At 44.2% G+C, this 12,264-nt stretch overlaps 1 protein-coding gene and 1 pseudogene across 4 annotated transcripts in view; one reads left to right on the forward strand and one right to left on the reverse strand.

The window, feature by feature from the left end:
- Window positions 1–12,264, reverse strand: part of PLCH2 (phospholipase C eta 2) — a 310,582-nt gene that overhangs the window by 294,858 nt on the left and 3,460 nt on the right. For all 3 annotated transcript variants that reach the window (XM_079986753.1, XM_079986749.1, XM_079986750.1), the window contains exon 2: window positions 296–958. In XM_079986753.1, the coding sequence (XP_079842879.1) occupies window positions 296–383 (88 nt within the window). In that variant the 5' untranslated portion in view covers window positions 384–958. The remainder of the gene's footprint in view (window positions 1–295; window positions 959–12,264) is intronic.
- Window positions 7,984–8,499, forward strand: LOC307223438 (small ribosomal subunit protein uS19 pseudogene; annotated as a pseudogene). The gene has a single exon. The product of its transcript is annotated as a small ribosomal subunit protein uS19 pseudogene (transcript).

The raw sequence follows: 12,264 nt of genomic DNA on the forward strand, positions 1-12,264 counted from the left end.
TGTTTCTCTTCCAGCTCCAAAATCAAGAACTAAACAAAACCACAGTGTATAATGCAACAGCTTTACAATTATGTCCACAGAAGTCGATAGCCCAGATGTAGTTAAAATTATTACTAGCATCACCCCTCCATCAGCCCTCAGAACACTAACACAAGTCATTTGTGGCACTTCGACAACCTGAACATGGCGGGAGGCCACCCAATCTACACATAAGTAAGTCCTGGAGGCAGTCTTTGCTTCTCCACAGACAAATGGTAGTTTATAGGCATACAACAGAAAGTTCTGTTTGACTTACCTACTGTGATGACATTTGTGGAAAGGAAATGCTGGCAGTTTATGCTTCCTGACAAGGAATCTTCCGGTTGCCCCAAATCAGCCAGCATGGCTTCCAGAGTTGCCAGAAGCAAAGAAGATCTGGTCTTTCTCAACCCGTTCAAGATATGAGTGTATGCAGTTGTCAGGAGACACCACCAGGAAACTTCAGGTATATGAAAATCAGTTCTAGCAGTAACATAATCCACTGGAATTGATTTTAGAAAGCTATTTCATGCCCATTGGTCCAATTAAGCCCAGTATTGTCTGTTCTGGTATTTCCTGACCCTGTATCAGAAAGACTTCTAATTGAAGATATCAGAGAGGGAACCAGGGATTTTCTGCACACTGAGCAATTGGTTCTCCTGAAGCTAAGTGAAAGGCAATCTCCCAACAGCTGGATAAAAGCTTCCTTCAAAATATCAGCAGCCCAGGATTCAACAAGCCTAGTGTCTTTCGTCAGTGCTATTCTCTGCCACGATCTTCCTCTTAGGAGGGCGAAAACTCATGAGTGGGCAGTAACAAAAGGTCACATTGTCATTGTCTTCCAAACCAGAGGCCTTTGAGTACTGTGTGTGTTCACTGGGTATTTAAATGCAAAGCTTTCTTCTTCTTTTCCCCCTTTCCCCTGGGTCAAGTTGCACACCTGTGAACAAAACAAAAATGCATCAGCATTGCTCATTCGGGCATTTCATAAATATGTTCTTTATCTTTTTAAAAATGGCTACCTTTTTATTATCTACACTACACTTCTTTTGCCTGTTATGTCTCTGTGGGAGAGACTATTATGTGGTGAAAAGGATAGCAGCTTCTTAAATAGAACTCTCAAAAGTCACAGAGTTCTTCGGAAGAATCAGGGCTACAGAACTGATGTTGTAACAAAAAGGTGGACTCCTGAGGGGTGACCTATTTCGGTTTATCTTAGGGACCTTTCCTTTAATTCTTAACTCTTCTTACAATCTCTAGTCCCTTTCAGTTGTGGAGAGACCGGAGAGAAAGTATTCAGGCAAGAGTCTTCCCAGTTACCCATCAAGAAGCAAAACTCCTCTCCCTTTCCAAAGTTCTAGCCCGGGATTCACTCCAGGTGTAAACTGCCACCTTAATCTCTCACAATCCCCCCTGCCCCAATATAGTATTAATTTGTTTAAATACAGTGGTACCTCGGGTTAAGAACTTAATTCGTTCTGGAGGTCCGTTCTTAACCTGAAACTGTTCTTAACCTGAAGCACCACTTTAGCTAATGGGGCCTCCCGCTGCTGCCATTTCTGTTCTCATCCTGAAGCAAAGTTCTTAACCTGAGGTACTATTTCTGGGTTAGCAGAGTCTGTAACCTGAAGTGTCTGTAACCTGAAGCATCTGTAACCTGAGGTACCACTGTATTAGTATTCTGCCCTGCTAACTCATTCACATTGCCGCTGCCAAGCGATTTCTGTTCTCACCCTGAAGCAAAGTTCTTAACCCGAGGTACTATTTCTGGGTTAGCAGAGTCTGTAACCTGAGGTAGCACTGTATTAGTATCCTGCCCTGCTAACTCATTCACATTGCTGTGAGCGCAATTTCAAAGGATAGCTGTTTTTCTGTTCGCAAATTGTTTCAGGACGTGTACATGGGTGGGTTTGCCGTTAAAATGCGGGCTAGATTGAATTTATTTCCTTCCCCCCAGTCCCTATTCTGCACCCACACATCTTGCCTGTATCTCCAGGTGTGCATCTGCCTACCTAGGATGCCACAGAAGGAGGCAGGGACGGGGAAGGGCAAATCCCAAGGGATTTGTCAGCACAGTCAACTGTTTGCTTAAGGGTTTGTTCTCAAGCAGGAGATTCCATCGGAATGAAGTATTGCAGTTCAAGCGCCCATCCCAAACAGGAGTGTTTTCCAAATGGGGGGTTGGAGCCAAGTTGTAACAATAGCAGTTCTCTGAGCACCAGGGGTGGGTGGAGAGAGATCGTTATACCAACTCCCAATTCTTGCCATCCCCGGGGGGGCGGGGGGGAGCTTCTTATTTGGTCTCCAAATGCTGCATTTTCAAACATCACACAGGGCCCAGGGATGGGGAGGAGTCGTAGGGGGCTGCTGAAAGGGAGATAAGGGGGCTTATAACAACAATAAGGGGGCTTATTATTTGTACCCTGCTCATCTGGGTGGCTTGCCCCAGCCACTCTGGGCAGCTTCCAACAAATAAGTCAAGGGGTCAGCTAAGATTCAGAACTGGGACAGGTTGGGAGGAGAGAGAGAGATAAAAAGAGTGTGTTGACTTGAACTCACCACTTGGGAATCCCCCACCCCCCAAAATGCAAAATGTTTATGAACAAGCGACAATAGAATTGCAAAGTCAAGTGAAAGGAGTAGCAGAAGGATTTGACAAGAGAATGCAGGATACGTGGTTCTGTCAAGATGGGAGCTCTCTTCCTCCTCAGCTCCGCTTTCAAACACCCAGCTGAGCACTAGGAGAAGCCTCTCTAGCCCAGCTGCCTCCAGACCTTAAGTAAATAATTAAAAATTTAGTTAGTTAGTTAGTTAGTTAGTTAGTTAGTTAGTTAGTTTATCCCGCCCTTCCTCCCTCTTGGCTGAGGCTTGCTTCCTGCTTCCTTCCCAAATCCTTCATAGCTGCTATATCCCACAAGAAGGGGAGCACATCTCCATCACCTCCTAAGATGGTTGGAGCTCCTCCTGCCTTAGTATCTGTTACCTTGTTGATGAGGTGATGAGCTCCTGCTCGCATCACCTAGGAACAGGGGAAGCTGAACATTTGTCTATCTAGCACTGACTGGCAGCAGCTCCCCAGGATTTCTGAAAGGGAGTCTCTCCCAGCCCTACTTGAAGATAACAGGAACTGAACCTGGGGCCTTTTGTATGAAAAGCTCTATATACTTCCCTACCTCTCCTTAATGCCATTGTTTTTCACCCCCTAAAAATGGCACAACTTACCAACCATGTTCAAAACACAGCTTCCCATCTTGACTCCAGGCAACAGTGCCTGGGGGAAGAGGAATGAGGCCTTTGTGTCCCAACCAACAAAGATGTAGAGGCATATCTAATTACCCAGCAGCAGCCCAACAGACAATTGCTCTTTCATCAGTGGAAAGAAAATGTTAGGAGACTTGTGTGTAAAGATGCCCATTTTGTGTTTCAACATTTGCCGTATAGAGGCTAGTAGGGGCTTAGAGCGGCTCCGGCTTATCTTCTCATAGTAAATTAGCAATGCATAGCATGTACAGAAGCAGCGGGGGAAGGAAGAGAAACCACATAACATATGCAAGTTATGAGATGAAGAAGCACATCAGAAGTCAGGAGATCAAAACCAAACAACATACTTTGAAAGCCAATCAGAAGCCGCGAAAGCCGCACCGGACATTCGGCTTCCAAAAATAGTTTGCAAACCAGGACACTCACTTCCGGGTTTGGAGCATTCGGAAGCCAAAACATTTGAGAACTAAGGTGTTCGAAAACCAAGATATGACTGTACAGTGGTACCTCGGGTTAAGATCTTAATTTGTTTTGGAGGTCTGTTCTTAACCTGAAACTGTTCTTAACATCAAGTACCACTTTAGCTAATGGGGCCTCCCACTGCCACCGCGCTGCCACCGTGTGATTTCTGTTCTCATCCTGAAGCAAAATTCTTAACCTGAGTTACTATTTCTGGGTTAGCAGAATCTGTAACCTGAAGCGTATGTAACCCGAGGTACAACTGTACTACAAAAAATGATGTGATGACCACCAACTTTTAGGCACCTTTGAAAGGGTGTTTAGACCAATTCATGGAAGAAGAAGAAGAAGAAAAGGTTATCATCGGCAACATTGCACCAGGCCAGGTGCGTAATCAGTTCAGATTTTTAAAAGCTGAACCTTAACTAGTTTGTTAAGATACTTCCCAAACCACTGCTCTAAGGGTCAGATCAATAGAGCTATTTTTAAGAAGAGAAGCCCCTTTAGATGCCTTTATGTTTCTGGATTTGTTTGTGAGATTTATCAACCAAGGTTGCTTGAGGACATGGAAACATCCGTAGCACTGACTCAGTGACACCTGCAAGCCAGATGCTAACCCATCCCATAGAGCAAGTTCGGCACATATAAACTGTTAAAATAAACACACTTGTCCTGCACATTTTTTTAAAAAAGCGCTCCTTTAATGTAAAGCATGTGTGCTCCGTAACAACGCATTATCTTTTCTCGTAGCCACAGCCTGCTAACCACAGAGCTGAACCACTTGGCGTCCACATGTGTAAATACAGGGCCAGCTACAGTTGGGGGGGGGAGGGAAACTAACCAACCAGCCAATCATTCTCTCAAACCAGAATACAAATTAACAGCACGAGAACACAGAAGCAGATGTTCACCTCTCCAGCCACTTTGACACAATGCACCTCGAGAAATTTACAGTAGCAAAACGTGGCAAATGTAACCAAGGCAGAGGCCCATAGGTAAGGGTGGCCATCTGTTGATGTTCACAGGCATTACTCGTTCTGAAATCAATAACCAACTCACCCACCCCCACTGTAGGTGTGGTGTCACATTTTTCCAGTTACTCAAACACACACAAGTTGCTCTCATTTGGGAAAGCTTGGACTAAGGGAAAGGCCATTTTACAAGAGGCATTCTTACTTTACACCCACAGTGGAATATCTGTTGGGTATGTCTAGTTTCCTGCATGCACTACAGTTCCTAGACTTTCTTCTGTTGATATGTCTACCTTCTGGGGCTCCTTTGTGAGGAAGGGTTGGATACAAGTGTAATATAGACTAGACTAGACTAGACTTCCTGTATACTACTTCACATGGGCCCCTTCAGCCATAAAAATCCAAGTTACCAAAAACAAACTACCGTACTTTGTTCTCTTTCCCCACCCTGCAGCAATCTATTGAAGGCAGCTGCTCTTAATTCTGATCTCCTCTCCACGTTCAGTTATGCCAGGGTGATGCAGTAGGTTTTCTCCTTTAAGAAAACAAACCCATTACGGTCCTACGAGCTTTGAGAAACATTTACATACAGATTGTGCCAGCCGTTCCAAAACAAAACAAAAACTTAAGGAAAGAATATATAATCAAGTCTGTATGCTCAAGTCTTATGATAACACAGAAGCCTTTTCAGGTCCAAATTATAATGCTTGACGATAACAACATCAGGGAAGATTGTGTTTACTCAACTTCGCCTAAACTTAGCCAGCTGCAGGAATTTCGAATTTAACTCTCAGATGCTCAAGTGAGGAGAGCGTGGTTGTGCTTAGGTGTTTGTGGGCTTCCCATAGTCATCTGGTTGGCCATTGTGAGAACATGATGCTGGGCTAGCTGGGCCATCAGCCTGATCCAGCAGCTTCTTCCTTTGAAGCTTGGTTATTCACTGACAAAACTGGGGCTAGCAGCACTGAGGCTTCTTATACTGAAGGGGGAAGCTGTAGGGTCATTTCAGGTTCTAGGTACATCCGCTTGGTGTCTGATTGGTGGAGAAGATGTAGCTGGGCCTGTTGGCCAGCTGGTACTTGTGGGAAATCATAAGGAAGCCAAAAGGGACTGCAGACAACCCCACCATTAGGGCTACCAACTTGATATGGATTGAAGAGAGCATAGCAGAGAGAGCATTTGAAGAGTGCTTAGAGGGTGTTCCCTACTTTACACAATTTCATTTAAGTGCACAGGAACCCGGATCATAACCCCCGTGTTAAGGGGGTGAGGAATGCCTGTACTCAGACACTAGGAGACAGGAATGAGGGTGGATTTCGGATGGGAAACTGGTGTGTGGCTTCTCTCCAGATTGGGAACACATTCCAGATTAAGGCTCTGCACAGCTGCATCTCCTTTAAAAAAAAAAAAAAAAAAACAAGTCTGATGCCAGAAACTGTGTGGCAGAGGGGCTCAAAAGTTGCAGGACCACGGATAGCACCAAGGGTGCAATTTGCTCCCACAAAGGTTGAGAACAGACCAAGGGCTTATCCACACTCATCTTTTGCGCTGCTCTTTTAGGCACAGGTCCGCGCTTAAAAGTTCTGTGTCCGAGCATGTGGTGCTTTGTGCCCCCAAAGTTTTCCCCACGAAAACCTGCTCTTTAGCACTCAATTGGAACAAGCATCAATTTGGGTTTTCCTTTGACTGCTGTTTGCTCTTAGCTTTAAGGAGTGGGTTTTTGCAGGGAAAGCCGGGGGGGGGGGAGGTCACCCAGACACAGAGCTTTAAAGCACAGACCATGCATGAAAAGAGCAGAAGAGTGTGCAGAAGCCCCAAGCCTTTTTGAGCCTCCATCCCCATGTTGATAGCGGTGGATTCTTAAAGTTTCATCTCTCTGGCCTGAAGATGGTCACTCATCCTCTCTCTAATGGGTTCCCTCCTAGTTTTCTCCCTGTGCCATTGGACCAGTGAGGTCTTGTGGGAGGTGCCCGACTCCTCAGGCTCCAGGGAAGCTGAGCACGAGGACAGAGCTCTGGCCCTATGGGCACAAAAGGACATTTTGAGAGTTCATGTCCATCAGCCTCATTGTTCTGAACCCCAGCAGCAGATCTGGTTCCTTAACTCAAGACTCTGTATCCTCTAACTCTTGACTGCCGCTAAACAGTGGCCAGTTGGTGTCATATCACACCAGTTCTTAAAGACTTGCACTGCTTGCCAATATAGTTACCCTCTGAATTTTCAAGGCCTTGGACAACTCGAGATTTACATACTTGAAGGAGTGTCTGTCCAAATAAACCTGTCCGGGTGTTAAGCTGGGACATGGATGCCTTCCTCAATGTCTTCCCATAACCAGGAGACATTCATTGTGCAGTGATGCCAGAGAAGAGCACCTTCACAGTGGCACCCAGGCTGTGGATCTCCCCCTGCCCTCTGAAATTCATCAGACGCCAGCTTACAACTTGTTGTTTTTAAGGGAATTTTATTGTGACCTTCCCAGAGCACTTTGGCTATTGAAGAGGCTGTAGATATGTTAAGTCAACAAACGAAGCAGGCCTTTAAAAAAAACAACACGAAAACCGAAAACACCATAATGTGTAATTTCATCCCTTAGTAATTTATGCAAAAGTCTCGGTAACTTAATATACATGTATCACCAGTGTCGATTATGAACTCTTTTTAATTGCTTTGTTGGTTAATAGCTTCCACTGTTATGGAACATGAGCATTAATTCATTTAGGTTTCTTTGGTATCAACAGACAGGAGGGGGGTGTTTTATCCCTCCCTGCTGTTCAAAACCAACTCCATCATATCATACGCTGCACAAGCTGTGTTTATAGCAAAGCAGTTGCAGTAGTTATCCATTTGTAAGGTTTCATTATCTGTCACAGCAAAGCCTTTGTCATAAAGCAAAGGAGGAAGAAAATGATAGCAGCTTGTAAAAATGGGAGCTCAAGGTGCCCTGTGTTTTGTAGTAGACACGTGAAGTTTACAGGCACATACACAGAGGCAAGTATTATTTACCATTCTATGATGCTGCCCGTCAGCAACAGGGAGAGTTAAAAGTTTGCTGCAGGCTACTAGGAGGAAATTCCTACAGAGCAAAAAAGATAATGAATGATAGCAATGTTCTGCAATTATTCAGGAAGTCTTTTGTGGCAGTTAGAAGAAACGAAAGAGTCAGGTGAGTTATTTGCAATAATTCTCTTTAAAGTTCAGGGCAATACATTGCAGACTTTGTAAAAGAAGGAGAAACATTATCTGTGGAGTTGTTGTTGGCATCTGCCTGTCTCAAAAAACAATGGAATGCACAGAGGAGACTGCGGCCAAGATGGCGGAAGTGGAGCAGAAGAAGAAGCATACTTTCTGGAAGGTCACCTATCGGGGTGTTGACCTTGGCCAGCTCCTCGACATGTCCTACGAGCAGCTGATGCAGCTGTACAGTGCCTGCCAGTGCCAGCAGCTCAACCGCGGCCTGCGCTGCAAGCAGCACTCCCTCCCTGAGTGGCTGTGCAAGGCCAAGAAAGAGGCCCTGCCCATGGAGAAGCCAGAAGTGGTCAAGACCCACCTGCGAGACATGATTATCCTTCCAGAAATGGTGGGCAGCATGGCTGGCGTGTACAATGGGAAGACCTTCAACCAGGTGGAAATCAAGCCTGAAATGATTGGCCACTATTTGGGAGACTTCTCCATCACTTACAAGCCCATTAAGCATGGCCGACCTGGAATCGGGGCCACCCACTCCTCTCACTTCATTCCTCTGAAGTAAGGGGATTTGGGAAGCGTTGTCTCTCTCATGTAAATAAAAGGGTTTCCCAACAACAACAACAACAAAACAATGGAGTGCACCTCCAGATTCTCCGGATTTAGCATTGTTATTCTTTAACATACTATAGTTCTACTTTTATTTCTTTTTATTAATGGCTTGGAGAATGCACAGTATAACTAAAGTAAATCAGAGACATCCAGGAAGCCTATAACCCTAGGAGATGGCTCTTTTGTGAACTCACAGGCGCTCTTGGGTCAAAGGCTATCAATTATGCAATCCAGTCAACCTTCCGGTTTGACAGGCTCAGTACTTCTGTTCAGCACTCTAAGTTGCGCCCTGTAAATGCACATGAATTTTTAAACTGTAATTTGCAATTAGTTTCATTGTAAGTCTGCTCCACAAAATAAGGCTCTAACAAGCTGCCAACAGGGGTAGTCATCACTTCTGTGACTTCAAGCTACTCTTGTGTATTTTAGACCCCAGGTGAACTAACTTTCTCCTGCTTGTGCCTGGAAGCAACTTAGCAACAGCATCAGCTTCGAATGGCATTAATTCTCCTCATGCTGTATTTAAACTGTGAAGTGCTGTGCTAATTCTTCTTTAATTTGAAGAGTGTGTGAATACCATCATCAAGGCAACATTAATTCTCTCTCTCCTTAGGCTCAAGGGGAATGAATTCTCCTCAGTCTCACAAAGCAAAGATTCAGCCAGGGCTATACAAAGGAATGTAAATACTGTACAGCTTCTCAAGCATTTTGGGGAAGCAAGATGGCAGCCTAAAAAAGCTGGGAGGATGACCTTGTTCTGCACATTTACTAGACTTTCACCACTTGGTATTCCATGGTCATAAAAGAGGCCCTTTGAAAAGCATTTCAGCTATTCTGAAACTGCACCCTGCAATATGTAGGGGTTGAAACCTAGAGAAACACTGCTTCCATTCAGAATTGGCATATACAAATGAATAGATACGGTGGCTAAACAGGCTTGAATGTTTTGAATGATTAAGCAGGAAACTCAAGGAGAATGTAAACCAATAAAATGCACTCAACCAAAGAAGCCTAGAATGGCCTCAAGGAGATTCAAACAGTCTGGCTTATCTGCCCCCTTTTGAAAACATAATGTTGGATTTCCTCACCATGATGTCCCAGAGAAGGCTAGAGAAATTTAAATGTACAATATTAAAATCAGCTTTAAACAAATTACAGCCAAGAGATATGCGTAGGTCCTAACACACGCATGCACATACACACACACAAATATATATATATATGTATCAGGTGTAAAGAGGTCTGTCTTTGAGCACATCAGGAGAAGAGTTAAATCGCAGTGTCAGTTCCCATGAGGCTGGTCCCTCTCTAAGTCATTCAAATGTCCCCACAGCCATACAGGAGCTTGCTGATATATAAGCAGTTCCTATATACCCATGAGAAAAATCTAAAGCAGCCTCACCTCTGCCTTGACATGTGTGACAAGCATGGTTGTTTTCTGGTGCATTGTTGGCCTTACTTGCCTTTTGGGGGGAAATCGGGAGATGCTCTTAAAAAGCATCTTTAGCACTGATATACCCATGATACTTCCAGGTTTGAACACATGTCTGCAAGAGGTCCTTCTTAGTGACAATAGTGGTTCCCAAACATTTTTCCAATTGAAAATGGTTGATGATCTTGGAGGGACCACTTCATGATTTTTCTACAATTGCAATGCACTGTGCTGGATGCCGCATGCTTTTTAACTGTATTTTTATTGTTTCTTTCATTTTCTTACTTTGCAATTGTTATGTACCAAGCTTGGATCCTAGAACAATAGGCAAGTGGGATTCTAGAATGCAACAACTGACTGGCTTACAGGAAAAGACCAGTCAGGCTCCAGGAGGGAAGCAGAATCAGCCAATCAGATGGAACTCATTGTGTAAATAATGTATATAAAAGCCTGAGGTTTGGGGGGCAATCCAATCACTGTTTTACAAGCTGCAATAAAGAGCATGAAATCACTACAGGACTCTAAGTATATTTCAGCAATTTTAAAGGTAAAGGTAAAGGACCCCTGACAGTTAAGTCCAGTCACGGACAACTCTGGGATTGCCGTGCTCATCTCGCTTTCAGGCCGAGGGAGCCGGTGTTTGTCCACAGACAGTTTTTCCAGGTCATGTGGCTAGCATGACTAAGTCACTTCTGGCAAAACCAGAGCAGCGGACGGAAACACCGTTTACGTTCCCACCAGAGCAGTACCTATTTATCTACTTGCACTTTGACGTGCTTTTGAACTACTAGGTTGGCAGGAGATGGAACCAAACAACAGGAGCTCACCCTGTCGCGGGGATTCGAACTGCCGACTTTCCGATCGGCAAGCCCAAGAGGCTCAGTGGTTTAGACCACAGCACCACCCACATCCCAATTACTTTGCATTTTACTATATTACACTTTGTGCTCCATAGATTTCAAACTGCAGTACAATAAAATGCAATAAAAGAAATAAAAGAAGCAGTACAAATACAGTTTAAATAAATATGAATATTTAATGTGTACACACCATGGACCACTTGACTGACACTCACAGACCACTTGTGGTCCATGGACCACAGTTTAGGAACCCCTAGGTTACAAGCTGGGTTCCCATTTGTGCAATGCTTTCCTCTCACACAGAATCTACATTGGGGCCTTTCAAGCAAAGACCATTTTCATTTCCCCCAGCTTGACTTTCCTGAGCTTAATGTGGTATTTCAAGCCGATGTTCTTTATTCAGCTCTTTCATTGATTACTCTTTTATATAACGTATCTCTCTTTTTATGTGAACCATCCTAGAAATGCTCATTCATTCATTCCGTGAATATCTTTCCTATTAATACATTAATTAATGAATCGAGTTTCAGGGCCATCTCCTGGGACTCTGGAAGTCACATCTGCTCACTGGTTGTGAATACAAATTGTTCCTAACATCCATCCAATTAAGGGCATGTGAATAAGCATTACATCTGAAATCCTGTCCATGCTTCTTAAGAGCATTGATCCACAGCATGATGCACAGTTGGGTCCCCAGCTAGCCCTCCAACACTATTATTATTATTATTATTATTATTATTATTATTATTATTAGCAGCAGCAGCAGCAGCAGCAGCAGCAGCAGTAGAGGAAGCCATTTCATTAGAGTAAACAGGGCACTGCTCTACCCTGTTTTACATATCACTTGGAAAGACAGGCAAACTAATGCCAGTGTAGTGGAAGAAGCAAAGATCACCAGTGTTGAAGCAATGATTCTTCAACATCAACTTCGTTGGACTGGTCATGTTGTGCGGATGCCTGATTATCATCTTCCAAAGCAACTACTCTATTCCAAACTTTAAAATGGAAAGCGTACTGCTGGTGGTCAACAAAAGAGGTTTAAAGACTCTCTCAAGGCAAATCTTTAAAAAGTAGCATAAACACTGACAACTGGGAAACACTGGCCTGCAAGCTCTCCAATTGGAGAACAGCCTTTACCAAAGGTGTCATGGGCTTTGAAGATGCTCGAACTCAGGATGAAAGGGAGAAACGTGCTAAGAGGAAGGCATGCTTGGCAAACCCTCACAGTGATCAACTCCCACCCAGAAACCAATGTCCCCACTGTGGAAGGACATGTGGATCCAGAATTGGCCTCCACAGTCACTTACGGACTCACTGTTAAAACCGTGTTTATGGAAGGCAATCTTACTCGGCTACAAGTGATGGCCAAAGAAGAAGCAGCTCTACCAACCTCAGTCTGCCCTCAGCTAGCTCCCACCTGCCCTGCCTTTCTCACATATAATCAAGGGGTGGTTCTGCCTGTTATTGG

The sequence above is a fragment of the Podarcis cretensis genome, assembly GCF_951804945.1.
Source record: "Podarcis cretensis genome assembly, chromosome: 8".
Lineage (NCBI taxonomy): Eukaryota > Metazoa > Chordata > Lepidosauria > Squamata > Lacertidae > Podarcis > Podarcis cretensis.